Source organism: Purpureocillium takamizusanense, chromosome 3 (genome assembly GCF_022605165.1).
Source record: "Purpureocillium takamizusanense chromosome 3, complete sequence".
Classification (NCBI taxonomy): Eukaryota; Fungi; Ascomycota; class Sordariomycetes; order Hypocreales; family Ophiocordycipitaceae; genus Purpureocillium; species Purpureocillium takamizusanense.
Window position 1 is genome coordinate 296,126 of NC_063070.1, and position 24,973 is coordinate 321,098.

A 24,973-nucleotide genomic window follows, 5' to 3' on the forward strand; every position below is an offset into this window, starting at 1 on the left:
CATAGAGCTGACACAAATGGGCCGCAGCGTCGTGAGTGCTGGTCGAATGGGTTGCCCAGGCACGTCTAGGCAGTGCAGGAGCGAGGCCGTCACGAAAGTTTGAGCGCTGACTCAGCTTCCTAAGTGCCAGGGTCACATGATGTCGCGACTGTGCTGCGCTCCAACATTTGCCGTGGTTGCCCCACTGTGCAGCACGGATTCTACCGCGCCTGGCTTCCGGCGTTGGATTTCAAAGCACTTCAGCGCTCTAGCACCACCACTCAATGTCCCTCCTTAGAGGCGTGCTTCCAAGAGTTGCTTTAGCATCATCTTTTGGACTATTGGCCGGGTATTGTGCATACCGCTACAAGACAGCACCACACGGTCCGCTTGAGGAGGGAAAAGTGATAGGTAAGTCCCCATTGTTAGTTGTTGCCGCCGAGCTAACCGGCTTGATCCGCGACATCCTTACTTACACAAGAACTCACAGGCAATATGACCGTCAAGAACACCTTCCAGGTTCGAACCCCTCTCCGGGCCGGCGTACTTCTCCCATCTGCTGGAGAACCAGGACGTTGAATGACCCTTCTTGTTGTTTCCTTTTGCTTCCGCTGGGACTGCACGAATTCTGTGGCTGATGAAACACGCTGCGACTAGACTCAGTTTGCCGTGCCGTTGTCGTGTGAGGGCTGTGTCACGGCTGTTTCAGACCAACTCTACAAGCTCGGGGGCATCACCAGGGTTCAAGGCAATCTCCAGGACCAACTAATCTCAGTCGAGGGGTCGGGTACGCCACCTCACCGAGATCCAACGTGCTCGTGAACTGGATGACTGACGCACCGCCACGATCCAGCCGCACCATCGGCGATAGTCGAGGCTGTCCAAGCAACGGGAAGGGACGCGATTCTCCGCGGTTCGGGTGCATCAGACAGTACGTGTGCAAACTGCGTGCCTGAACTCAGACTGCTCCGTGACCCGCCGTCTCGCCAGTGCGTCTGATCTTCATGACCATCGCTGACGCCTCCCACTTACAGGTGCTGCCGTGAGCATCCTTGAAACCTTTGCGGACAGGGTCGAGGGACGCGACAATGATGATCAGGACCGCGATGTAAGGGGACTGGCTCGCATGGTTCAGGTCAGCCCCGAAAGAACGCTGGTGGACTTGACCGTCCGAGGCGTGGCGCCAGGGACGTACCGGGCTTCTATCCGCGCGTACGGCGACCTCAAAGATGGCGCTACGTCGACAGGGCCCGTATGGTCTGGAGAGAACGGGCAAGAGAAAGGCACACTGGGCGTGGTCGAAGTGGGCGCGGACGGCCGGGGAGCTGCATTTGTCGACCACCCCTTCCAAATCTGGGAAGTAATCGGTCATGCCATGGTCCTCACGAAGCAAGACGAAGATAGCTCGAAGCCGCTGCACAACGACGAGAATACCGTCGTCGGCGTGATTGCGAGAAGCGCCGGTATGTGGGAGAACGACAAGACTGTCTGCTCCTGCACGGGCAAGACTCTTTGGGAGGAAAGGAAGGAAGAGCTGAAAAAGGGAATGCTATGATTGGCAAAGTCGATGCGCCTGGCTGTCTATGTCGAAGATGATGACGAAGCCGACGATGTCGATGCTCCGAAAATACCCGGCATTGTACGAACCATACCTCCTGATATGGGCGAGCAGAATTCGAGGTCGTAAGACAGTTGGAGTAGTGATGGCTTTGACATTTGACGATGACGTGTCGCGAGACACGCACGAGCCTCAAAAACAACGGCAAAGGAGATGCGTCAAGGCACGGAACCTTTGGAAGACCCGGCATGGGCTCCAAGTTTGCCGACTGGGCGAGTGGCTCTCAGACGATAACTGAGCAGCGGCAGGACGTCAATACCTATTCACAAAGGAGGTATGCATGGTAGGAGCAACGTGACAAGTGGCCGGACCGAGCTCAGAGTCCGGCAACCTGCCGAAGACATATACAAAGTGGCACCACGAATCGAACCACCGTCGGCAGCACTTTGCGGCGCTTGTTGCGATCTCGTGATGCATTGGGCGCAGATGAGGCGAGGGGACCCTTGATCCGGGGAGATGCGCGTGTTGGCGATACAGCGCCCTATATCATGCTTTATTATTATTCGCGGTCTGCCTCTGGGGGGGTTGGCCAAGTCAAGGTCCGCGATTTGGAGGAGCGAGGCAAGGTTCATCTCGAGGCTCAGACGTTATTTCCTTGGTTGTCTGTGGGTACTACACGCTGGGAAGCGGAAACCGCAGGGGCGGCCCTTGGACATGGAGCCACAAGACAGGCACGCCTGGCGTCGTCACCGTGCGGTTGAGCGAAATCGTGCTGATCGGGACGACCCAACCGGAGAAGAAGCAAGCGGGAGGCATGAGACACTCTTCTGGCTGGAGTATCGGAACGAGGAGCATGGGAATACGACGGCGCGTAGGAGCTTGCGGGAGGACGCGCTGATGGTTGCAAGCGGCCACTTCCGCCCGTTCCTTTGGCCCCGGGGGGGATTTCCCTGTACAGATCCCGCGCATGGATGGGCACCGCAGGTGTTGACCGCGATGGGGAACAGCCAAGGTCAAGCAGTGTCGCTTGGTCAATTTACGTAGTACCTACCAAGCACGTTGTGGAAGCACCGCACTGCATGCAAGGTTGCGTATTCATCGGCAGCGTCCTCCTGTCACTGTCGTTCTGGAGCCGCCGGGCTTGTGGTGGAGGCGTCGACTAAGTTAGCGCACCATGGGCTCGTGGCCGTCGCATGGGCGGCCCCACGACATGAGGGTGGGAGGAGAGCCCAAGGGCATGGGCGAGATCGCTGTGCATGCGTTTGCTCTGCGGCAGCGCTCTTCTCTCTTCTCACCGCGGTGTGTGTGTGTGTGTGTGTGTGTGTCCTGCTGGCGTATTGCTGTACTAGTACGTACTCTGTACAGTGAATCTATTCTCCTCGTCGTCACCACGGACGCGCGAGGGGGCTGGGGAAAGACCGCTTTTTACATGGGCACAAAGCGTAGAATCATGGGGCCGGCACGCGGGCATAGAAGGCACGGCACTTGTAGCAGCGGATGTGTGTTAGTACCTAAGGTATACAGGTACCTGATTGACGGTAAGGTACCTGTGCAAGCACTTTAGTATCTGCAAGGAACGCCGGGTGGAAGGAAAAAACCCTGTGCCTGGGCGACGTTGCATTCAAGCCGGCGCTTATGCTGCGATGAGAGGTTGAGCGAGCACGCGGCCTGCCACGGACGGAACCAACATGAAGCACACGCGCACCCGGACGGACGTCATCGCTTCCCCGTCGGCTGAGCCACGCGGTCGGCTGGCTCGTGTGTGTGTGTGTTTGGGGGGGGGGGGGGCTGGGCTGGCCAACTGCTGGTCGACCGTGTGGATGCCGGATGCCTCTCTGGTTGACGATGAGCCCGTGGTACTATAGTCATCGACATGACTACCTGCCTAATACCTGCGAAAGGTACCAGCAGTAGGTTAGTAATAATGGTGCCCGTGTGTGCATCATCACATTGCGGAGTACGTGGCAGTACCAGCTACTCTTGCCAGTGCAGTCATGGGAAATCTGCGAGGTTCAGGTTCAGGTTCAGGTTCAACGAGTAAGTACCTTATTATGCACCAAGCACGCAGATGGAGCTGAGCGTGCCCGTCTGGCCGAGGCCCCCCCCTTTGGCGCCGGTGCCCAGACGTACCTGAAGGTTGTGCGCCAATCATGCCTGACGACACTGGGCCTGGTCATGGCGAGGCAGGGGGGCGTCTTTCTGCAACGCTCTCCGCTCCAGGGGCCCCGCCGCACGGCCCCTGGTGTGGACGGGGAGCCTTCCCCCCCTCTCCCTCTCCCTGGGCCTGGGAGCTAGAGCGATGGGACTGCCCACCTGTCTGTCCGTCCGGCTGTGCATCCACAACCACAGCCACGCATCCGTGAATTCGGCTTGCGGTACGCAGGTGAGGTAGTAGCGCGTTGTAACTAGTAGGTGGCCGGCTTCGACGGCTTCGCTATATGGAAAAAGTCGGATCGGGCGGGCCCCCCAGCAAGACGGCAAGGCGAGTCAGGGTGGTGGGACAAGTTGGGACGAACAAGAACGAAATGAAAGCTGTCGTAGACCAGAATCATCACGGTTCGCAGCGGGCTGCTGGGGTGCTGCGTCGACAGGTCAGGCTGCTTATTACTAATGGAACTTGTTGTATAAACTCGCTCATGAGGTGCGACTATATATCCACACACGCCTTTGGTGCACGGCGCTGTCGACGGACATATGTTCATGGCAGGTGATCAAGTCTTGACAAACAGAGTACGTAGCCACGAGATGGATGCTCTTCCCAACTCATATGTAATAACAATAACAATAAGAGACAAAAGAGCCAAAAGCACGCCGGGGCTATTTTGCGAGCCCTGCGGCTGTCCGCCACAGTGTCATTCGGGAGAGGGGGGGGGAGGGAGGCGATATCAAGTCAGTCACAGCGCCCTCGTAGATATCAAGGTACCTCATGCGGCCGCGTGCACGCACGTGCAAGCACCGAGTACACACCTATTGGTACCTGAGGACGGGCTGGCTCCCACTCGAGCGGATCCCAGAGATGCCCCAGCCGGCGTCCCGAAACTCGGCAGCGAAATATTCGACGTTTGGACCACCCACACGGCCACAGCGATCACACACCAGTGCCGCCAGCGGCTGCCTCATCAGTCCCCCCCCCTTGTTGCACGCCCGCCATGTCACCGTCGTCGCGCGACGGTGAGGGAGTAGCAGTCGCGGTTCGGGAATCGCCAACCCCTCTCCCCAGTCCCTCCCGGCCCCTGACCCCTGCCACCCGCCTGGCCTGTGCCATTTTGACACAGACAGACTCTGGGCAGGCCTGGGACCCACGAGCGGCTAGCTTGGTAGGTACCTTGCTTGGGCAATGAATGAAGGTAATGCATGGAAGATGTGGACGATGGCTTCGGCGGCTGGCCTGGGGGTCCTCCGCACCACCACCACACCGCGCGTCTCAACGGGAGTCGCAGCTGCTGGCATCGAACACGTGTAGGTAGGTAGGTATTCGTACGAGGAAGCAGGTCTCCCATCTTGTCCCACTCACCGAGTCGGCATACTGGAGGTCGCTTCGCCGGCACGTTCTCTATGAAGTCGTCGACCAGCCACCCACCATCCTCATCACACTGGCTCGCGACGACACCGCACGCCCAGGCGCAACCCGAACGTACGACGGTAGGTAAGGTAGCTTCCACCTACGCACAAGTTACGACCCTGCCTCCACCCCTGCTGTGCTGTGCTCTCGTTTTTCTTGGAGCCTGACAGGCCGTTGTCCCGTCCCGTGGGTTTGAGTCGTGACATAGGTGGGCAACCCCTAGGGACGCTGGCCGACTCCTGCCCACCTCCAAGACGTACCTGATTTCTTCGCCTTTCTTCTTTCGTCTTCCCGTCCGAGGTCCCCCTTCATACCAAGATTTTTTTCCCGCTTGGCAAGTGCGACCTGAGAGTACCCCGAAATCCCGGCAAAGACCAAAGGCAAGGGGAAAAAAGGAAGACGACTCAAGCAGTGGCCCTGTCGTCGGTCGAGGATCTGCCTCTTCATCTAGCAGGCCACCAGCTCAGCCGCCCGCCCACCTTCCCCTCAACACCATCACCACCACACCAGCTGCTGCGTTCCCCGCCAACAGCTCGCGAGCCTGCATGGTGCTCAAGTCATCACAACCTTGGCTTGCATACGGTCCAACGGGGAATACCACACCCGCACGAGCTAGTGCTGTCCAGTCTTTTCCGCCTGCGCGCTCTGCTGCTTGCTGTATCGCATCGCCCTGCAGTCATCTGCGCCGCATTTCGACAACGGGTCTCGCTCGCTCGCTCGCTCACTCACTTACTTGCGCGGGACAGTGCTCGACGGACGGAAATAGAAGCAACGATTGAATTACTACAGCCTGCGACGAGCCCCCGCGTACCGATCCCCCCCCCCCCCCCAAGGCCCATCGACTCGTCATCTGGCACTGGACGCGGACCCAACAGGCTGAACCGTCAAGCACTTCAACTGCCGTCCTGTCCTTCGCCTGATCGGTCCAATTCGTCCATTTCCCGCGCCATAGGCGGCCCGATAGACACCGCCGAATTTAATCCAACGACGCTGGCGTCTGAGAGTCCTGTGTCGTCGAGACTCGACACTCATCACCACCCACCACCCCCGTCACGGGATCATCTGTCCCCGTCGCGCCACCACGGCCCGCCGCCAAGCTTGCACACAGGCCTGAGTTGTCGTTGAGCCGGAGCCAATTGCCACGCCGGGCACAGCTAGACCAGGGGTGTGCCAATTCGCTCCGTTGGCTGGTCTGCAGGCGAGGTCCTGCTAAAGGCGCGGGCCTCTTCCACTCGATCGTGCTAGTTAAGCGCCCAGCTACCTCGTCGCCCAACGGTATTCGCTGGAAACCCCGTGTTCGAGCGACGGAGCCCTTAGGCGGTACTTGTACACCCGTGCTGCCAGCCATCCTGCCCTTCGCCTGCCCGCCGCAACTCCGACGTCCTCGGCGGCAACCGCTTTCCCTCAATCGTGACTCCAATTCACGACTTGACGTGAGCGACCTGGCTTCTTGCGAGCTGCTCTCGTCGCCCATCGACCGACTTGTAGCACAGCATCTGCGCCCAAGTGTCAAGCCATGTCGCTGAAGCAGGTGAGCGTCATTTTGTGGGGGATTGCATCGATCTGCCGACCGACTAACCAACATCAACTGCGCAGGAAATCGAGACATGGGTCGCGGCTCTCGGCCGCTACGACAACAATGAATTCGACGATGCGCTCGGCGAATTCGACAAGATTGCTGATACAAGCAAGATTCTCTTCAACATGGGTGTCATCCATGCGACGCTGGGCGAGCATGAGAAAGCTGTAAGCACTCCTTTCCAAGCAGACCTTTGCCGGCATTGCACGCGCAACGGACATAGGCCCCGCGAACAAGATCTGACAGACGCTTGCCCTCATTTCTCCAGGTTGAATGTTATCAACGAGCCATTCGACTTGACCAGTATCTTGCCGTCGCGTACTTCCAACAAGGAGTGTCCAACTTTCTCATTGGCGACTTCGAGGAGGCACTCGCCAACTTCAACGACACCCTGCTGTACCTCCGAGGCAACACCATGATCGATTACGCACAGCTTGGTCTCCTGTTCAAGCTGTATTCATGCGAAGTGCTTTTCAACCGCGGGCTGTGCTACATCTACTTGCAGCAAAGGGACGTCGGCATGCAGGATCTGTCGTATGCCGTCAAGGAAAAGGTGGTTGAGGACCACAACGTAATTGATGAGGCGATTCGTGAGGAAGCAGAGGTCAGTCCACGCCGACCGTGGCATTCTTGGTGGGAGCCTGGAGCATCTGGCACTGACAATAGCGCAGGGGTATACTGTATTCTCGATCCCGGTGGGCGTGGTGTATCGACCCAACGAAGCCAAGGTGCGAAATCTGAAGACCAAAGACTATCTCGGCAAAGCAAGGCTGGTCGCAGCATCAGATCGGTCCAACGCCTTCACCGGCTTTGCAGGATCCGAGATCAAGAACGTAAGTTCTACTTTCCCCTTGGACGCGGTGTCAGAAGCTCACACGTACATCTCGCAGGCGGGCAAAACCGAGGTTAAGGACGACAGGCCTGCTGACAATATCTCATTCGCTGCAACCAACCTCGTGAAGCCTGGAATTCAATCTCGAAGACAGCAATCGGAGCCGCCCACGAATCGCAACGTTTTCCCTCCGACACCGCCGCCTGAGAACGACCGACCGAGCAGGGGCGCGTCTGTCCGCAACGGACCAAAGCCGATGCCCGCCAAGCTGAGCATTCCCTCACAGGAATCCAATCGCAGGTACGAAAAGGCGCCGTCTCCGGAAGACGGTAGGGCCCGGCCCGCGCGGTCGGCTTCTGCTGCCCCAGCACGCGGCTACTCGCAGCGAGATCCGGTCCAGGCGCCGGCGCCCCTTCAAAGAAGCTCTCCGCTAGCACGAAGACCGACCAGAACAATCGACGAGGAAGAGGCGTACCCCGGCGAGCTGTACGACATGTATCAGACTGGCGGTGGATCGCGCAACTCGAGAGGGAGCAGAAGCACGAACCGGAGACCGCAGCAGCGGTACATCGAAGAGGAGGACGAAGGGTCGGATTATGATGATGGATCGCTGGACGAACCCGAATTCGAGATGATTTCCAACAACCGCCGTGTCCCGGCCTCCTCATCTGGGTCTCGCGCCGCATCTCGACGCCCAGATATTCGCAAAGTTCGGGTCAAGGCTCACTCTGACGATGTCCGGTACATCATGATTGGCACCGCCATCGAGTTCGCCGACCTCGTGGACCGTGTGCGCGAAAAGTTCGGCATGCGGCGACGGTTCAAAATCAAGATCAAGGATGAGGACATGCCGGATGGTGACATGATCACAATGGGAGACCAAGACGACCTGGAGATGGCCCTACAGAGCTCGATCAACTCTGCCAAGAGACAACGCTTGGACATGGCCAAGATGGAGGTGAGTCGCGACTTTGCCCCAGACCGCCTGCAGTTTCAGACAGGCTACCCTTGAGCAATTTTATGCCGCGACCAGTGCTGACTGAAGATTGCAGATTTGGATTTTCGAGGTTTAGACGTCATCTGATACCCTACCGCGCCTTGGTAGCGCGTCGGTTGGACGTCGCAGTCCAGCCACTTCCGTGTAACGACGCAATGGCCTCAGCATGTGTTTTCTGAGCATATAATCTCCTAAAACGCTCACCCCGTCCCCCGCATACGCTTTTGTCTTCTTATTCTTCTTTAGTTGTCATTATCACATAGCATTGCAAGCTGTTTTGCATTTTCATTGGCCACGCGGTTAGAGAAAGGGGCCACGGTCCAAACAAGTTGGAGCGGTAGCATCCGCAACACTGTTGATGCTAAGCTCAGTCCATGACGGGGCTTTGTTGCGAGCGAGAGGAAGGAGGCAACCTCATGAGGAACCGCTCATTATTGTCGGCGGTTGTTTGATTTAGATACTTTTGGTATATAACATTATAGCATGGCCATAGTTTGCCCGCACTTATGGACAGGGCGATTCGTTCATGTCGGTTTAGCATCATGACACACCGTCAGCCGAATTCAATCTTGGTGATGATGGCCCTTTATCCCTTCTCTGTTGTTCTTGGCTTGTATGTATCATCAAAGGCCAGACTTGACAATTACTGCGCCCTTCGAGTGGATGAATCTATGGGGTGTCCATTTGTTCGCCAGAGTCTATTGTACATAAGGATATATGGCGTTGATAAGAGAGCGCGCCTGGCTATTGCCTAGCCGTGATGAGAGAACGCACGACGTCGAGGCGATGGCGCCACTCATCTCTTCCCAGCAGCATGAACATGCTCGCACTGCTCTGCGAGACCACATCCTGGCCGCCTGCGCCCACGAGTCTCAGAGTGTTGTGTGTGATGACCTGGTCGATTCCCTCGCCTTGCAGCGTGTCGAGTATGGCCATGACGACTGGGGTGCCGTCGCCGCGCCAGAGGCTCTCCTCTTCGATGGCGCGGTCGAGCGCGTTCAAGATGCGTTGGTCTGGCGGCGACGATGCGGCGGACAGGGATGTCTCGTACCGCTGGACGGGCACGCGCCAAAATATATAAGGGTGTTGCTGAATGAGGGTACGGGGGGACTGGTAGCCACCCTGCCTGCTGGCGAGGACTAGCCGAAGATGAGAGGCCTTGGTAGGCGCATCGGAGGTTAGGGCGGGTATGAGCAGGAGGGGAACCTCCCAGTCTTGAGGGAGGTCATTGGGGTTTCTGTCGGCCCCGTTGGTGACAGCCTCTAGATATCGCAGCATAGGCTGCACCAAGTACTGGTCGATGAGCTTGGTTTCCTTGTCGGAAAGCTCGGGGATTGGGTCCGCTAGGAGAGCATCGCGATACCATTTGTGGAAGTGCTCCAGCTTTTCGAGGTTCAGCTCGATACCGCCGCGGGTGAATTTGAAAGTCAGCTGGTGGGGAGCGGCGATATCAGTCAGCAAAGCGCCAAAACCGGAATGGCCCGGGCAAGGCCACGACGTTGGGGGGACTTACGGCGTTGGCGATGTCGTTCACGGTGCGTGGCGTCTTGGCGCTGGGCTTAAACGAGGAGCCGAGGTTCGCGAGCCAGGCGAGGAGGGCCATGGGGAACACGTCCCCATTTTGGTACTGGGAGATGTTGACACTGTCGTTGCGCTTGCTTAGCTTGCTCCCGTCCGAGTTGACGAGGAGGGCGAGATGGGCGAACGTCGGGGGCTGCCAGCCGAATGCCTCATAGAGAGCCAGATGTTTCGGTGTCGAGATGAGCCACTCCTGGGAAGGGGGTCAGCCATCGTCCGCATTACCGAGAGCCGAAACGTGATATGCGCACCTCGCCTCTGATAACGTGTGTTATCTTCATCAGGTGGTCGTCCACAACGTTTGCCAAATGGTACGTAGGGAAGCCGTCCGTCTTGAGAAGGATGAAATCCTCTTCCGGGTCCTTCTTCTGGAAGGAGCCGTAAATGGCATCGCGGAACTTGGGCCGCCCGAAAGTGCCACTCTTCAAGCGCACCACGTGCGACTCTCCTTCTGCGGCACGCCGATTGGACTCGGACGCGTCAACGGAGCGACAGGTGCCGGGGTAGACTGTAGGCTTGCCCTGGTCGTGTAACTTGCGTTTCTGGGCCTCGAGCTGCTCGGGGCTGCAGAAGCAGCGGTACGCATGGCCACGGTCTATCAATTGCTGAACGTGATCCTTGTAAATTTCCAAACGTTCCGACTAAAAGGTGTCAGTTATCTGTGGCTGCGTCGGCGAGGGGATTGTGAGCGCTCGGAACGTACCTGTCTATACGGACCGTACGGCCCGCCACGGTCAGGCCCCTCGTCCCAGGAGAGCCCTGCCCACTCGAGATCCTTAATGAGACGTTCCTCTGCATCCGGAACGAGACGGCCCTGAAGTCTAGTCAGCTTCCGAGAGGCCCTCTCGAGGTTGCTTGGCGGGGATCAAGTACCTGATCCGTGTCCTCGATTCTGAGAATGAACGCGCCACCCGTGGAGGCGGTCGACGCAAGCTTGTTGAAGAGGGCTGTCCTCAAGGAACCCAGGTGCAAATAGCCCGTTGGAGATGGCGCGAACCTTGCGCGTATGGGGAGCTCGGAGCTCTGACCGAGGATGGTACGAGTGGATGAATCGTGAGACGACGCTCGGCTCTTCTTCTTTAAGGCCTTGTTCTTGTTTCTCAGGCCTTTGAGACCGGAACTGAACTCGTTTGTTGTAACCGACGCTCCCTCTTGGGTTTTAGCCTCGCCGTCTACCCCAGTGAGTCCCGTAGAATGCGCTCGTAGCCCTGGATAGGCTGCCCGAGGTGGCTCGAGGTTCAACCTTGCAAATGTGGGGGGTTTTGTGCTGCATCTTGGACAGATGTACGGCTTCACGAGGCGATATGCGCCGCGGGTAATAAACATGGAGTGCAACGGAAGCCTAGGGCCCGGAATCAATGGCGTGGAGTGAAGAAAGCAGTTTCGAGCGTTGAGGTCGAATTGGGGTCATGTATGCCGCTTGAACGGAGGTGCTTGTGTAAAGCGAATTTTGAGGCGTGTCCAAGGGGCGAAGCGAAGCATTTGCGCCACATGTGGCGTCTACTAGGTACCGACTTATTGTAACTCGGGCGCTGCCGTTGGCTGGCTGATGGATGACACCCCGGGAGTCGCTGCTAACCTTGTGGAGGAAAAACCGCCGTACAGGTACTTAGGTAGGTACTTACCTTACTAACTTATTACTTCGTTCCTGTAGGTGCAGTGCTTCGTACCTGGGAATCGCTGTTTCTGCCCTCTTATCGCGATGAGGGACTCCCGCTGCACCACCGGCTTGCGGCGGGAGGCAGCAGTTGGTGGTGTGCGTCAGATTAGCGATGGAACATCGGCGAGTGCGGGGGGACGGCCCGTGGCATGCACAAGGACATGATGACAATGCAAGAAGTCAAAGCAATTTCAGGTTCCCACTGCATTTGTTCTCATAGACCTAGGTACTTACCTAATTACTAGGTACCTTAGGTACCTACCAAGGCACATAGGTACCTACCTCTGTACGTACAGACAGCAAGAGAGCCCGTCCAGGGCGCATTGCCGCTAGCCTGATCCTGTCCCCCAGCTGCTGTACTGCAACTCGGCAAGTTTTAGTGATAGACCGCCGCCAAAGTGCTAACTACCTACTGAGAGACCCAACTTTTTTTTTCCCGCTGCAGAGATTTGGCTACGACTCTCGTGACTGGCTAGCCCGGCAATCCCTGCGGCAAACGACAACATCATCTATCTTCTCACGATAATTTTCGGTCCTGGTGCCGTCTTCCAGAAGTATTTGTTCCCCCTTGAATCCCTCCCCCTCGTCGAGGACGGTTTCGCCCGTCACACGCTACTCGACGACCCCGCGCCGGGCCAAACCTACGCCAAAGATATTTCCCTGCAGCGCCCATTGGTACTCCGCACCAAGCTTCGACGACGAACCTCGTCGTTGACCAACTGCCGCCGAAACTATGGAGGCAGAGATTGATCTCTACGGTGTGTGCGGACCGGCCCGTATATGTTGCGGCGCACAAGCTGACCCAACGCCGTAGAGCTCCTGTCCATCGAGCGGGACGCCTCGGGGGACCAGATCAAGAAGGCCTATCGCAAGGTTCATCGCCGTCTGCCCTGCCACGAGCCACTGCCCCATCGCTGACCCTTAAGCAGGCCGCCCTGAAGTACCACCCCGACAAGGTCCCCGAGGAGCAGCGCGCCGAGTCCGAAGTCAAGTTCAAAGAGATCACACAAGCCTACGAGATCCTCAGCGATGACCAGAAGCGCCACCTGTACGATGCCCACGGCATGGCCGCCTTTGACGGGTCGCGTGGAGGCCCTGGCGGCCCCGAGGTCGACCTCAACGATATCCTCTCGCAAATGTTCGGCTTCAACATGGGCGGTCCCGGTGGACCGGGCGGCCCCCGGCGTCCTCGAAGGGGACCCGACGAGGAGCAAGAGTACAAGGTGACGCTGGAGGAGCTCTACAAGGGCAAGACTGTCAAGTTTGCCGCGAACAAACAGGTCGTCTGCGGCCAGTGCAAGGGCTCTGGTGGCAAGGAAAAGGCCAAGCCCACCTCGTGCGAACGCTGCAAGGGCAACGGCATGGTCGAGGCCATCCGCCAGATCGGCCCCGGCATGATGCGGCGCGAGACCGTGCTATGTGACCACTGCCAGGGATCCGGCAACTTTTTCAAAGAGAAAGACCGCTGCAAGAAGTGCAAAGGCAAGCGCACGGTCCAGGAGAAGAAGGTGCTCGAGATATACATCCCGCGCGGCTCCATGCAGGGTGAACGCATCGTGCTGGAGGGCGAGGCCGACCAGTACCCCGAGCAGATACCCGGAGACATTGTCTTCACCCTTGTCGAGGAGGAGCACGACACGTTCTCACGCCTCGGCAACGACCTATCCGCCGAGCTCAACATTACGCTGGCCGAGTCGCTGACGGGCTTCTCGCGCGTTGTACTGAAGCACCTAGACGGCCGCGGCATTCTCATCGAGCGACCGCGCGGCAAGGTTCTGCGACCTGGCGACTGCCTGAAGATTGAGGGAGAGGGCATGCCCATGAAGCGAGGCGAGGTCAAGGGCGACCTTTACTTGCTAGTGAAGATCCAATTCCCTGAGGATGACTGGTTGAAGGACGACGCTACCTACGAGGCTCTGCAACAGATGTTGCCCCCTCCTCCGGCTCCGATAGAGGCCGAGGAGGTTGACGAGGTTGAGTATGAAGACGGCGCTGACATCGAAAAGGTAAGTGTCCCAGCGTTCTTGAGGAGAAGTCGGGGCTTCAAGCTGACTAACTGGTTGCACTAGATGGGCGAGAACTCAGGAGATCCCCGGTTTACCAGCGAGTGGGAAGACGATGACATGGATGATGGTCAGCCTCAGTGCCAGACGCAATAAAGCGAATCATCACCTTCTCGTCGGGTAAGGGAAATGTGTTGTTATAGAGCGAATAGAAGGCGGGACGAGAGCCGTGGACATGCGACATGGACACAAAGACACGCTACTCCTCTTTCTGGTTTACGACTGATGATGACTGCGGGATAGAGCCATGGACTGGGACAAGCGGAGGGGTGCCAGGGAGTGGCAATGAGGGGCATTGTTTGGGAACCGGTTATAGCAGAGGCGATGAAGGTGCCGTTGTTGCACCCAGACGTCTTCATGAGGGAGGCCGGTCTTGGGTGTATTTTCCGCATTGGGGAGTGCTTACCCCGTCCTGGAACATCTGTTGCGAACCTGTACGGTTGCACTAAAGGAATACTGTGACGAAGCGCTCCCGAAGGCCTCGCAGAAGTGACTGCCTGACTCAGTAGCTACATTGGAGCTCCGGGCACGGGCAGAACGACGTGGTAGTGGGACAGTTGTTCCATATTTGGACCCACCGACTGCGATGCATGCTTCAAAATGTTATGGAGTACTCCGTATATTTATCTGAGTTGTAAGTGAGTACCGAAAGTTTGTGAAGTACCTTGCCGGATACTGCCCCACAAGGTGGGAACCAAGCTTGTCAGTTGTCACTGATGACGACCCCTCCATCCTTCCTCCTTTCTTCCTCCTCCATACATCCCACCACCACCACCACCGAGGCTAGCTTTACACCTTACCATTTTACCGAGAACCACGAACAGACGAGGCACAACAACCCTCACCTTCTGTCTGAACGCGCAACCCCCCCACGCCATGTCGCGCAAGGGCGTGGGCATCGGCGCCTTCGACCGGTCGCGCGTCACGTCGGCGCACTACGCCTCGCACGGCTCATCCCTGCGCGCGACCAACGCGCAGGCACTCGAGACGCAGCTGTCCGTCTTCCGGTCGCTGCTGCAGCAGTTTGCGCAGACTCACGCCAAGGACATCCGCTCCGACCCGTCGTTCCGCGCCCAGTTCGCGCGCATGTGCACCGCCATTGGCGTCGATCCCCTCGCCACCAGCAGCAGCAGCGGCGGCGGTTCTGGCAGCGGCTCGTCGTCGATATGGGCGCAGCTGCTCGGCAAGACGGTCAACGACTTTTACTTTGAGCTCGCGGTCCGGGTGGTGGAGGTGTGCGGCGCGACGAGGGGCGAGAATGGAGGGCTCATTGGCCTGCGCGAGGTGCGCGAGCGCCTATCCCCCTCGGCGGCGGCCTCTGGAGGAGGAGGAGGAGGAGGAGGAGGCGGCGGCGGCGGCGGCGGCGGTGGTGGCACCAGTGGCGACGGCATAATATCCGAAGACGACGTGCGGCGTGCCGTGGAGACGCTCCGGCCCCTCGGCGGCAGCTACGGCATCGTGCGCGTCGGGCGCAAGGAGTACATCCGCAGCGTGCCGCGCGAGCTGAGCGGCGACCAGGCGGCGGTTCTCGAGGCCGCCCAGGTGCTCGGCTACGTGAGCGTCACCATGCTGCGCGACAACCTCGGCTGGGAGGGCGCCCGCTGCCGCACCGTCATCGACGACCTCGTCGCCGAGGGCATGCTCTGGGTCGATAAGCAGACGCGCGGCGAGTGGGAGTACTGGAGCCCCAGCTTCATGCTCGACGCCCCCGCCCCCGACCCCTATGACGATGACGCCGCCTTGGACGGGCCTGTTGCTGTGGCTGCTGGTGTGGTGACCGTCGAGGGTGGCTGAGGCATTCGTTGCTTTGGTGACATCGGCCAAAGAAACTAGACATTACGACTCGACGATCAGAACACTAGACGGGTGGCACAAAATTGATACCCAATAGTCCTGATGACATGACCCAGGGGAAGCCGACCACGCCTGATGGACGCAGAGTATCAAGGCTCAAGACTTAAGGCGACGCAGCGGCAACGCATAGTCAAATACTCACCGCTGCATGGCACTGCACACCGGACTCAGCGCGTTCTAGACAGAATCTAGATTAGGAGACAATATCTAAGCCGAGGAACATCGCGCAACTAGATATAAAACAGCAGATCCGAGCCAAAAGGGGTTTGTACATGGCGTTTTCTCCCATCTCCGCGCAGGCATCGTTAGCGCAACATCCACCCTCTTGTCTCATGTCTCTCCTCCCTCTACATGGACCTCGCCTGTCATCAGCTCACAACCTTGTCTCGTCATTACGTTCTAGAACAGATGTAGAGATCATCGAGGCAGGTCTCTGCAAACGTTTCATGGGCCGACCTAGATGTACCAACGTGTCGCGCGCACACGAAACAGCCTTGGCCAAGCAGAGTGTCTCTGCCGTATGCGCGCAACTCGCTGATCGCACCTAGTATGGGGGGTTGGAACCCATAGGTGGTGGGGGGTAGTCCTCGGGTCGGCCACCCATGTTGCTGGGGCGGCCGTCGCCGAAGTGCTTGCGACGCAGAGCTGCGAGACGCTTCTTCTTGGTGGTAGTGTTAATGTAGGTGCCAATGATGAAACCGACAATGTTGAAGAAAGGCACCCAGAGCTGGTCAGGGAGGAACTTCTGGGCAAATGCAAGGCAGATGGGCGAGGTGAGCCATGAAACCTTCATGACTCTCCAGAACCCCACCTTGACGGTGGCGCGGACCTGGTGGTAGGTGCGCGCGCCGGCAATGAGAGCCATGGCAACAAGGTAGATGCTGTTCTGGATGGGCGCAATCTGGACAAGGGGGTAAGAGGCGCATGGTTAGCCGCACGCAGCTTCGGGCGCGAGTGTGCTATACATACAATCAAATTACTGGCAAGAATCTGCAGGATCTTGGCCTTGAGGCTGGTGCGGCCCTTGAACACCTTCTGCAGGGCCCAAATGAGGACGTGTCCAATTGGGGCGCTGACGAGGGCGCCATAAGCGGCCATCTTGGGAACACGCGAGGTGAAGTAGTGACCGTGCTTGTTGCGGTCCTTGGCGAGCCAAGAAGCGAGAAGCTCCTGGGCACCGGCGAGGGAGCCAGCCGTGAGCATCTTTGTGCGCAGAGGATTCGACTCGAGCTGCTTGATGTAGGCCTGTCGGTGACAAACGTCAGCTGGGTCTCGCGACGCGTGCGCGCCAGGAAGCACGGGAGAGCGGCCCGTGGCGGCGAGAGGAGGCAGAAGGGGGCTAGATTCAACATACCGCCAGGTAGCCCTTGGTGCCGGCATTCTGGATGCCGCCGGTGAGGGCGGTGCCGACCTTCTCGGCGACGGGGTGCTTGCCACTGGTGCCGGGAATGCGGCCATTTTCGGGGACGGCGCTCGACATGGCGTTCTGTGCCGTCTGTTTGAACGTGTCCCGCTCGAACTTGACCGACATGATGGCGACGGTGGCGAACCGGGTGCGGTCGTTGCTTCGTCTGGGTGCTGGGCTTGTTGAGGCGCCGCGGGCTCCGGGCGGGTGTCGTCAACGGTCGGCGGGCGGAGGAAAGCGAACGATGAGGGGGTCGAGGAATGCAAGGTCCTAGACAGCCGGGCCGGCGAACGGGGCGGGGTGTCAGCGGAATGGAACAATGGAGCGGGGACGAAAAGTAACGGCGCGAGCTGTCAATCGGGTTGCAGACGATGGTCGGGCGTTTGAGGCTGTCGAGAGCGAAAGGAAGGCTGGCAATCGAGCAGCGAAGAGCGCGGTGGCGGGCGTGCAGTGCAGCCAATGGATTTGTTTACACCTCGGGACGGGGGAGGGACCCTGGCATGGCTGGCCAGACACGCACCGCCGCCGCCGCCGCCGCCGCCGCGCGCCGCAACAAAGCAGCCTGAGCGTGGTGGAACCGTCCAAGGCCGACGGCGCCAGCAGCTCTTCAATGGCCCTTCCGTTGACTTGTTTCAATGAGCAGTGGCTGAGACGCCGTACTCGATTGTCACCGGGGCATATTGCTGATGCTTTGATGCCAGGCCGCACGTCGGACAACGGCGCGAACAACAACAGCGGCGGCCAGCGTGCGGCGGCGGCCCAACCCGCACGCGCCGGGCGCCAATGCGCAACAAGGGGGGCAGAGAACGAGGGAGGTAGCTGCTGCTCACCTTTTGGGGCGGAATAGGGTGCACGTTTGAATCGTGACCGAGTGGTAGAGCAAGGAGGAAGAGGAGGGAGGGAAGAGTAAGATGCAGAGAGATGAGGTGATGCGGATGGACGGCCAAGTGGGAAGCGGCGACTGACGACGGGATGGGGAAGGAGAAGGCAACCAGGCCAGGCAGGTTAGGCCGGCCCGGCTGTATGTGTGTGTTAGTGGTACCTACGGATAGCTCATAAGGTACTAAGGTAGTAGTTAGCTGTCCACCTGAAGATAACAGCCCGTATCCTGCGCCACGCCGCGGTTCACATTCGGCACGCCTTGCCAGCAGCCAGCCAGCGGCAATTGGGGCAACGGGTACCTCCTAGTGCTACCCGAATATTAGTTATATGCAATGCAAAAGTAGCAGCCGGCCGACTGCGACGAAATGGACAGCCGCTCTGCCCACCGCGACAACAAGAACTGGTTTACATAGGTAAGTTAGGTACCTTATGAAGTGCCTTGCCTCAGTAGCAGACAACACCCCGCTCTCGCCCCCAGCGGCAGCGGCGTCGTCACCAGCGCGCGAACCAAAACATGGACGACGCATGGCTCCAAATCATCCACGACCCGCCCCCGTCGGGGACCTGCGCCTCCATCCACAGCTGGCGCGCCGGTCCCTGCCTACCTGCCTGGCTGCTCGGTAAAATAAAATAACTACAACGGGTGGGGAGCTAAGTTACCTAGTATCGTTGCGGGGGGCGCGCCTGGCCCCTCCCAGGGCGCCGCTTCCGGGCTCCTGATTGGCCGCGTTCCTGTTTGCGCTCGACGCCCGTCTTTCTCCAGAGCAACGGAGCCCTCCAATGTCCGCCGGGGGCGGCCGACGGCCGTTCCATGCGCTCACCCTCCTCGAGTTTCGTTGTCGGCCTCTCTCTCTCTCGCTACAGCTAGGCCTTGCGGGGTACGTAGCTTGATGGTCGACGCCGAGCGACGCCATCCTCAATCGAGCCGGCCCCTCCCTCACACGCTTCTCCCCGACCTCATCTTCTCGTCCACAGCACCGTCACAAATGCCGAGGCTACCAGACATCACCACAGTCCGCCTCCACGATGCACTGCAATCTAATTAATGCATATATAAAAGGCTAGCTTATAGGTGCTTGACGCAAGCTTCGGGCTGATAACAGATAACGGAAACACGCCACCGCCTATTCGCCCTCTTCCTTCGCCCCCTCGAGCACCCTCTTCATCATCTTGTCGCCCACCACCTTCGCCTCGGCGAAGCGCGGCTCGAAGAACCCCTGCGTGCTCACGAAGCGCTTCTCCCACGTCTCAAAGTGGCCCAGCGTCACGCACTCGGCCCATCCCCGCGCTGCAAACGTGAATTCGAGGTCGTCGCTGCGGTACGTCTTGTCCTCGACGGCCGTCCGCAGCGCCTCGTCCAGCAGCGGCGCGTTGCGGAACAGGTGCTCCGTCACGCCCAGCCGCAGCCGAAACAGCGGCGTGCTGCACAGCATGTGCTCGTACGGCACGATGCCCAGCTCTGACCAGCAGTCCACCATGGCTACCAGCGACAGGTGGTTGTTGGGCCGTGGCGGCGCGTCCGTCGGCTGCCCCAGCGAAAACGACGATAGGATCGACGGCTCGATGAGCGGCCGCGACTCCCACGTCGCTGACGACCCGAACACCCGGTCCCGCGCCCGATACACGCGCTCTCGCAGGCCCTCGAGGTTTCCCTCCAGCATTAGCTTGTACAGCGCCGTCACGCTCGTCGCGTACTGAGCCACCTGCTTGCGTGCCTCCGGGTTGAGGATCGCCAGCCCCGCGTACACGTGCCACTTTTGGCTGTAGATGCGCAGCATGATGTTGACCTTGACGTTCTCGATGCCCCCCACGTACCGGCTCAGCTCCCACGGGAACTGCCGGTTCGCGTGCCACGCCTTGCCCATGGACAGGAACGCTGCGTGCGTCACCGCCTGCGTGTCCGCCGTGATGCGGTCGTGCTCCAGCGCTGTCAGGTACACGAACTTGGACCGCAGGCAGCTTAGCACCGCCTCCACCTTGTGCAGCGCCGCATCTGGCGCACGGTGCTGGATCAGCACCAGCGGTTGGTTGTGCGGATCAACTCCAGGGCCGTGCAGGGAGTGGCACGATACGATGGACACGTCTTGGGGCAGATACGCTTCAAAGGCCGCGATCTCGGGTGACTTGCACGACGTCTGCCCGCCGACAATGGCGCCCATCTTGGTAGCTAAAAGCACGCCCTGTTGTCAGCCCCTCTCACTGCCTGCCAGCCTCTCGCAGCCCTGATCGCCGCGCCCGCAACAGGAACGGGTCTGCTCACATGGGCCATACTGTGCAATGACACGGTCGATAACGGCCGCCTCGACGCTGTAGATGATGTAGTCGCTAGCGCGTGATACGAAATGCCCGTTGCGGCAAATCTCAATGTTCTCCTGCCGGAAATGGCTTCAGCATCCGAGCAGATGTCCTTGGCAGCAACAATACGACGGCGGGCAACTGTAGGCAAGAAGGACGCAAGGTCGTACTTTTCCAGCATATTTCTCTTTCAGACTATCGTAACTATCTTCCCTGTCGCAGGCCAGGATCCTATCACGGGGCATTACGCGTCATTGGCTGTCCTGTCTTGTGTTCTCGTCAGCGTCAAGTTCAATCCACGCTGAGAGAGCAGAATGTAGAGGATGATGGGTGAAGGTTCAGACATGTGTTTGTTAAGGTAGCTAGCGTGTTCATCAACGAGAGCCACGGGGCGGCATCTGGAAGCCGGAACGGACCCCAGACTGCCCCGGACAATACTCGAGCCAAATGCGCTCTAGTCATCATGATAGATGTGGGCAGGGGGAAGGTTTGCAGAAGCAACTTACCAATTGAATAGTGGCTGGAAGCGGTGATGGAAATCACAGCATCGTAACTCACCTCCAGCCAGCGGCGGATAGCCTCTCGGCATACATCCTACCCATGTCGCCCATACCGATCAGACCAACCACGAAACCCTCCATCCCCGCGGGGATAGCAGGGGGCGGTGTAGAAGAAGCGGAAGCTGTCATTGCGTCTGCTGCTTATTTGGAGCGGAAGCAGAGAACAACGTTCACATCCTGGACATCAGGCCAGTCCTTCGGGTCTCCGATCGGATCCAACCGCGATGGTGCAGGCGAATCTGGGCTCTGTGGACGACTCTAGTAAGTTTTTGTCCTGGGAAGAACAGTGGAAAGAAAAAAAAAGTTGAGGGCGGGCAGAGTGAGGTGGTATTTTAATTGAGCGCTTACATAATGTTGTCTCAGTGTGGGCCGGCGAGCTGCACGCCCTGAAACTGCGGCCTGCTGCCAGCCGCAGCAGACGCTCAGGCAGTGGGGTCTAAATCAAGGTGGGCCTGTACAACATGGAACGGTGAGAGTTCTGCTGACCATCGACGGTGCACTCGGTCTTTGTCAGACCAGCAGGCCTGCTTCGTTACTCCAAAAGACTCGGTAGGCACTTGCATCCCAGGCGGACCGTCAAGAATGGACGCCGTTTTTGCTATAGGCTCCAATGGCTCGGGCCAGCTGGGAATCGGCCATCAAGAAGACGTCTCTGTGCCCAAGCAAGTCATCTTCCACCCAGATCCGCCGAGTTCTCCCGTTTGCAAGGTAGCCGCCGGCGGGAATCACACCCTTCTTCTCACAGAGTCGGGCCAGCTGTTCTGGAGCGGCGACTCGACGAGCGGGGCGTGCGGTCTGGTTGCCGGGCCAGGTTCAAATGTTTTCCGAGAGGTTGAGCTTGCGAGGGAGGGCGGGCAAAGTGTTGGCCATGTCGACTTGATAGCTGCCACGTGGGAGGCGTCCTTCATTGTCGCCAGAGATGAGCGCTACAAGAGCACGAGAATGTTCAGTTTCGGCGCAGGGACGAAGGGAGAGCTGGGATCGGGGGAGCTCATTGTTCGAACGCCAACCGCCACACTAATCGCAGACTTCCCGCCACCGGAAACGGAGATTATCGACTTGGCTGCAGGCATGGGACACGTTGTTGCGGTGCTCAGCAGCGGAGAGGCCTATGGGTGGGGCAACTGTCGCAAAGCTCAGATTGGAGATCCTGGCGCCGTCGTCTATTCACCTCGAAAGATCGATGGTATAGGATTCAAAGCCTCTCGAGTGGTTTGCGCCAAAGAATCAACATGCCTCTTTGGCGATTCACACAGCGGGGACATACACGTTCTGGGGTCCGACAAGTGGGAACTGTCTTCCAAAGCTCCCGCGACAGTGCCGCCATGGATCGACGTCGGGGCTAGCTGGGGCGACTTTTACATCCTGCAAGAAGATGGCTCCCTGCTTGGCTGGGGTCGAGACGACCATGGCCAATTACCACCCCCTGGTCTCCCGCCCCTCAGAAAGATCGCTGTCGGTAGTGAACATGTTGTCGCGCTCTCTAAAGCCGGTGATGTTTTGGCCTGGGGCTGGGGCGAGCACGGAAACTGCGGCCCCCAGGTTGAGAACAACGACGTCAAGGGCCGCTGGAACGTCATCGCCTCATCCAAATTCATCCCTCCTGGTTCTCAGATCGACCGCGTCGGGGCCGGCTGTGCCACAAGCTGGGTCTGCATCGCGAGCGACTGAAGATCAAATTGGGAAGCAAAGCACGGTGCAATAGCGGGGATTTTCAGTCAGGAAATAGCGCCAGGCTCTTGACGTCTGACAGTTTCTGTGTCGGCTCCAGAAATGTCGACTGACCTTCCGGTGCCTCTGTGTGCTCCTCGATTGTGGCTGGCCTCTCTTCTACGCGGCTCATATGCATGGCAGAGGGGTTCTGTCATGTCAGCAGGACGATAGTCCAGGAGGAAACTGGAGGACAACTTACAGGGTCAGCACTATCATCCCACCCCAATCTTGCGTCTTCTTCGCCGTCGTCATCTTCGTCTCTAACGGGCTCCCATCCGTCGTCATCCACAAACAAGCTTTCGGAGCGCAACGTTGGCGGAGGCGGCTTCTGTGACGGCCGCAAATCAAATGCTCCTATCCGCGATGCGCTGGCTCTAGCAGCACTGAGGTGCGGAGTCGGGTTGGGGATCTGAGGTCGGAGCGGTGCTGAAGGCGCCGGGTGTGCCGCCGGCTGCTGTTGTGGCTGTTGCGGTACCTCGGACGGAGCAACACTTGTCCTGCGGGATGCAGCTTCCAGGCGAGGTCCGGCGGGGTGAGTGGCAGCCTTGCGGCCCTTCTTCGTCTTTTGGGCGGGGTTGCTCCCGCGCTCGCCGACCGTCATGATGAGGAATTCGCATGAGATAGCATCACTTGAGTAGAACAATTGGATGGGCCGTGATGGCAGCGAATAGCGGGCGGAGAGGGCGTTGCCAGTGATGCCGGCGTGCTGGATGATGGCGCGGAAGTCCTTGACTGAAATGACGATGTGAAGCTTGTCTTCCACCTCAATGTCATCGAACTCGTCCACCTCCACGGCTATAGATGTCTGCAGGGGCTTTTTCAATACAGCTATCACCAGTTCGTCAGTCCATTGTAGGGGGCCTTCAATCCGCAATCGCACTTGCAGCACAAACGTACCATCTTCGCTGACTGTCTTTTCGCTGAAGCAGGTAAAGTTGACGTGATCGCCGTCTGTGTTTATGTCGAGATACTCGATTCCCGGGCCAAAGTGGTCCATCAACTGGCGGAGAGTGCGTGAGGCGATGGTCCAGTGCTGCGGAGAGTCCTGCCTATTGAACTTGGCATGCACGGGAACGGCGACCTCGAACGGCAGCCGATGGGTAGAGGTCAAGCCGTTCCTGAAGACAATGCGCGCAATGAAGCGGCTCTTGACGCCTTCGCCGTCCTCGATGGCGACATCGCACCGCTCAATGAGCGTCTGCTTCTCGGCGTCCCTCTGCGTGTCGGTGGCGGAGCGGCTCCTGAAGAGCGAGATGAGGGCCTAAAGCTTGCTCAGCGATGCTGGGGAGAAAGAAAGCCTTGAGAGCTACGCGGCCTGCCCCCGCGCGGTCCCACTTACGCGTATGTAGAGACTGCAGTAGAACCTCTCGCGACACTGCCCGCTGGCCTCGTAGTGGTAGCGAGAGAAAAACCTATTGGTCGCGAACTTGAAGCTCGCGTAGGCCGATTTGGAGCTGTTGAGCGTGGTGAGGACAAACTGTGCGCAGAAGAAAGAAGGAAAGGTCAGCAGCAGGATATGTAATGGAATGTGCGGCCGGCAGCCTTTAGGCGTACAGAGTCTTTGCGTGCCTCAAGGGACACGTCGTCACTGAACTTGCTGAGGCAGACGAGAGCGTCGCGGAAAGCGGTGATGCCATCCTCGCTCAGCGTGAAGGCGAGGACCGCCATTGCGTCGGACGGTTGTACGACAAGTGCCTGGCTGAGTACAGAGGATGACGGGGCATGGATACTTTTGGCACGCGTTCTGAGAATGTCATGGCCTGCACGTGAGCGTTCACACGGCGAAGCTGGTGATGAGCAATGGGAGATGCACGCACGGTGACCCAGGCGCGCCTGCATTTCGGGCGCGACGCACGCCAGCCAGGCTACTGACACAGTGCGGGGAGGGCCGCCTGCCCACTGTCGCGACCCGAGCTTTCAAAATCAGCAATGCAAATTAATGCCTTTGAAACGGGCCAATACGATTCGTAACGCTATAAATCGAGTCTTCCCATCTGCGCCGTCTGCTCCTTTCCAAACAATATCTCGCAAATGCGCAACACGCCGCCGGCTCAGTGCCTCTTGAAGCAGGAAAACTTGCCCAGCGAGAACCTCCACGGCCCGCGGCGGACTCCATGCCGGTCGACGTGTACGCTGGTGCCAAAGTGCCGGCCGCCGACGCCCTTTGCCCAGAAGAGACCCATTTTTGCCGTGTAGACTGTCGACTATCTTATATATCTTAGAGAGAATGCTCGTGGTGCGAAGCGTGGGTGTTGTTTTTGTTGTTGATTCGATCGCTGGAAATCTAGAGGGTGAGGCGTGTTAGCGCACACACGGCCCACCGTCGCCTACCTGTATCTGGGATCGCGACTTACCGATGGATGGTCAAGGTCAGTAGCCGCAGCCCTCTTTATTATGTTCTTTGTCGTCGTCGTCGTTTTGTTGATGTGAAAGTCGCAGCAGCCAGACGTACGGGC

The 24,973-nt window shown here is 58.7% G+C and overlaps 9 protein-coding genes across 10 annotated transcripts; 5 read left to right on the forward strand and 4 right to left on the reverse strand.

Moving 5' to 3' along the window:
* Positions 1–263: 263 nt before the first annotated feature.
* Positions 264–1,534, forward strand: CCS1 (copper chaperone; the record flags this gene model as incomplete). The annotated part of the gene is made up of 5 exons (XM_047984763.1): positions 264–390; positions 470–498; positions 637–766; positions 833–910; positions 1,014–1,534. The coding sequence occupies 5 exons, from the start codon at positions 264–266 to the stop codon at positions 1,532–1,534; spliced, it is 885 nt and encodes a 294-aa protein (XP_047840738.1).
* A 3,551-nt stretch (positions 1,535–5,085) lies between these two features.
* JDV02_003616 (uncharacterized protein) lies at positions 5,086–9,082 on the forward strand. Its single transcript, XM_047984764.1, has 7 exons — positions 5,086–5,188; positions 5,846–6,630; positions 6,696–6,845; positions 6,947–7,282; positions 7,350–7,511; positions 7,569–8,468; positions 8,563–9,082. The coding sequence occupies exons 2-7, from the start codon at positions 6,616–6,618 to the stop codon at positions 8,581–8,583; spliced, it is 1,584 nt and encodes a 527-aa protein (XP_047840739.1). The 5' UTR covers positions 5,086–5,188; positions 5,846–6,615; the 3' UTR covers positions 8,584–9,082.
* MSE1 (Glutamate--tRNA ligase) lies at positions 8,974–11,864 on the reverse strand. Its single transcript, XM_047984765.1, has 5 exons — positions 10,959–11,864; positions 10,789–10,899; positions 10,337–10,726; positions 10,021–10,278; positions 8,974–9,938 (listed from the first exon to the last, which is right to left on the reverse strand). The coding sequence occupies exons 1-5, from the start codon at positions 11,409–11,411 to the stop codon at positions 9,252–9,254; spliced, it is 1,899 nt and encodes a 632-aa protein (XP_047840740.1). The 5' UTR covers positions 11,412–11,864; the 3' UTR covers positions 8,974–9,251.
* A 307-nt stretch (positions 11,865–12,171) lies between these two features.
* XDJ1 (DnaJ-like protein xdj1) lies at positions 12,172–14,360 on the forward strand. The gene is made up of 4 exons (XM_047984766.1): positions 12,172–12,503; positions 12,560–12,618; positions 12,675–13,751; positions 13,815–14,360. Exons 1-4 carry the CDS (start codon positions 12,479–12,481, stop codon positions 13,902–13,904), a joined length of 1,251 nt encoding a protein of 416 aa, XP_047840741.1. The 5' UTR covers positions 12,172–12,478; the 3' UTR covers positions 13,905–14,360.
* Positions 14,361–14,573: 213 nt separating this feature from the next.
* On the forward strand, positions 14,574–16,036 carry dot2 (ESCRT II complex subunit Dot2). The gene has a single exon (XM_047984767.1). The coding sequence runs from the start codon at positions 14,685–14,687 to the stop codon at positions 15,600–15,602; it is 918 nt and encodes a 305-aa protein (XP_047840742.1). The 5' UTR covers positions 14,574–14,684; the 3' UTR covers positions 15,603–16,036.
* On the reverse strand, positions 15,673–18,039 carry JDV02_003620 (uncharacterized protein). The gene is made up of 4 exons (XM_047984768.1): positions 17,898–18,039; positions 17,017–17,337; positions 16,632–16,907; positions 15,673–16,563 (listed from the first exon to the last, which is right to left on the reverse strand). Exons 2-4 carry the CDS (start codon positions 17,191–17,193, stop codon positions 16,207–16,209), a joined length of 810 nt encoding a protein of 269 aa, XP_047840743.1. The 5' UTR covers positions 17,194–17,337; positions 17,898–18,039; the 3' UTR covers positions 15,673–16,206.
* Positions 18,040–18,976: 937 nt separating this feature from the next.
* Positions 18,977–21,080, reverse strand: TYR1 (Prephenate dehydrogenase (NADP(+))). The gene is made up of 4 exons (XM_047984769.1): positions 20,803–21,080; positions 20,415–20,475; positions 20,210–20,321; positions 18,977–20,116 (listed from the first exon to the last, which is right to left on the reverse strand). Exons 1-4 carry the CDS (start codon positions 20,931–20,933, stop codon positions 19,074–19,076), a joined length of 1,347 nt encoding a protein of 448 aa, XP_047840744.1. The 5' UTR covers positions 20,934–21,080; the 3' UTR covers positions 18,977–19,073.
* Positions 21,081–21,152: 72 nt separating this feature from the next.
* On the reverse strand, positions 21,153–24,308 carry JDV02_003623 (Exodeoxyribonuclease III). 2 transcript variants are annotated; one of them, XM_047984772.1, is made up of 5 exons: positions 24,248–24,308; positions 23,857–23,994; positions 23,415–23,778; positions 22,717–23,345; positions 21,153–22,665 (listed from the first exon to the last, which is right to left on the reverse strand). In XM_047984772.1, exons 1-5 carry the CDS (start codon positions 24,272–24,274, stop codon positions 22,519–22,521), a joined length of 1,305 nt encoding a protein of 434 aa, XP_047840746.1. In that variant the 5' UTR covers positions 24,275–24,308; the 3' UTR covers positions 21,153–22,518. The 2 variants fall into 2 exon arrangements, with proteins under 2 accessions (XP_047840746.1, XP_047840745.1); XM_047984771.1 differs by having other exon boundaries at positions 24,072–24,308.
* On the forward strand, positions 21,294–23,772 carry ATS1 (alpha tubulin suppressor). Its single transcript, XM_047984770.1, has one exon. The coding sequence runs from the start codon at positions 21,387–21,389 to the stop codon at positions 22,473–22,475; it is 1,089 nt and encodes a 362-aa protein (XP_047840747.1). The 5' UTR covers positions 21,294–21,386; the 3' UTR covers positions 22,476–23,772.
* Positions 24,309–24,973: the final 665 nt, after the last annotated feature.

Bases quoted from the DNA above. Each gene is read 5' to 3' on its own strand.
- ATS1 (XM_047984770.1), top strand. From the start codon at position 21,387: ATGGACGCCGTTTTTGCTATAGGCTCCAATGGCTCGGGCCAGCTGGGA.
- JDV02_003623 (XM_047984771.1), bottom strand. From the start codon at position 24,185: ATGGCGGTCCTCGCCTTCACGCTGAGCGAGGATGGCATCACCGCTTTC. The intron at 23,779-23,856 runs GTAAGTGGGACC...AGCAAGCTTTAG, and splicing joins ACTGCAGTCTCTACATACGC to GCCCTCATCTCGCTCTTCAG. The intron at 22,666-22,716 runs GTAAGTTGTCCT...CTGACATGACAG, and splicing joins GGGATGATAGTGCTGACCCT to AACCCCTCTGCCATGCATAT.
- TYR1 (XM_047984769.1), bottom strand. From the start codon at position 20,933: ATGACAGCTTCCGCTTCTTCTACACCGCCCCCTGCTATCCCCGCGGGG. The intron at 20,476-20,802 runs GTGAGTTACGAT...GCCCCGTGATAG, and splicing joins CTATCCGCCGCTGGCTGGAG to GATCCTGGCCTGCGACAGGG. The intron at 20,322-20,414 runs GTACGACCTTGC...CATTTCCGGCAG, and splicing joins AAGAGAAATATGCTGGAAAA to GAGAACATTGAGATTTGCCG.
- JDV02_003620 (XM_047984768.1), bottom strand. From the start codon at position 17,193: ATGTCGGTCAAGTTCGAGCGGGACACGTTCAAACAGACGGCACAGAAC. The intron at 16,908-17,016 runs GTATGTTGAATC...TGTCACCGACAG, and splicing joins GCACCAAGGGCTACCTGGCG to GCCTACATCAAGCAGCTCGA. The intron at 16,564-16,631 runs GTATGTATAGCA...CCCCTTGTCCAG, and splicing joins TTCTTGCCAGTAATTTGATT to ATTGCGCCCATCCAGAACAG.
- JDV02_003616 (XM_047984764.1), top strand. The intron at 6,846-6,946 runs GTAAGCACTCCT...TCATTTCTCCAG, and splicing joins TGGGCGAGCATGAGAAAGCT to GTTGAATGTTATCAACGAGC. The intron at 7,512-7,568 runs GTAAGTTCTACT...TACATCTCGCAG, and splicing joins CAGGATCCGAGATCAAGAAC to GCGGGCAAAACCGAGGTTAA.
- MSE1 (XM_047984765.1), bottom strand. From the start codon at position 11,411: ATGTTTATTACCCGCGGCGCATATCGCCTCGTGAAGCCGTACATCTGT. The intron at 10,279-10,336 runs GTGCGCATATCA...CCCCCTTCCCAG, and splicing joins CACACGTTATCAGAGGCGAG to GAGTGGCTCATCTCGACACC. The intron at 9,939-10,020 runs GTAAGTCCCCCC...GCTCCCCACCAG, and splicing joins TGAACGACATCGCCAACGCC to CTGACTTTCAAATTCACCCG.
- XDJ1 (XM_047984766.1), top strand. From the start codon at position 12,479: ATGGAGGCAGAGATTGATCTCTACG. The intron at 12,619-12,674 runs GTTCATCGCCGT...ACCCTTAAGCAG, and splicing joins TCAAGAAGGCCTATCGCAAG to GCCGCCCTGAAGTACCACCC. The intron at 13,752-13,814 runs GTAAGTGTCCCA...TGGTTGCACTAG, and splicing joins ACGGCGCTGACATCGAAAAG to ATGGGCGAGAACTCAGGAGA.
- dot2 (XM_047984767.1), top strand. From the start codon at position 14,685: ATGTCGCGCAAGGGCGTGGGCATCGGCGCCTTCGACCGGTCGCGCGTC.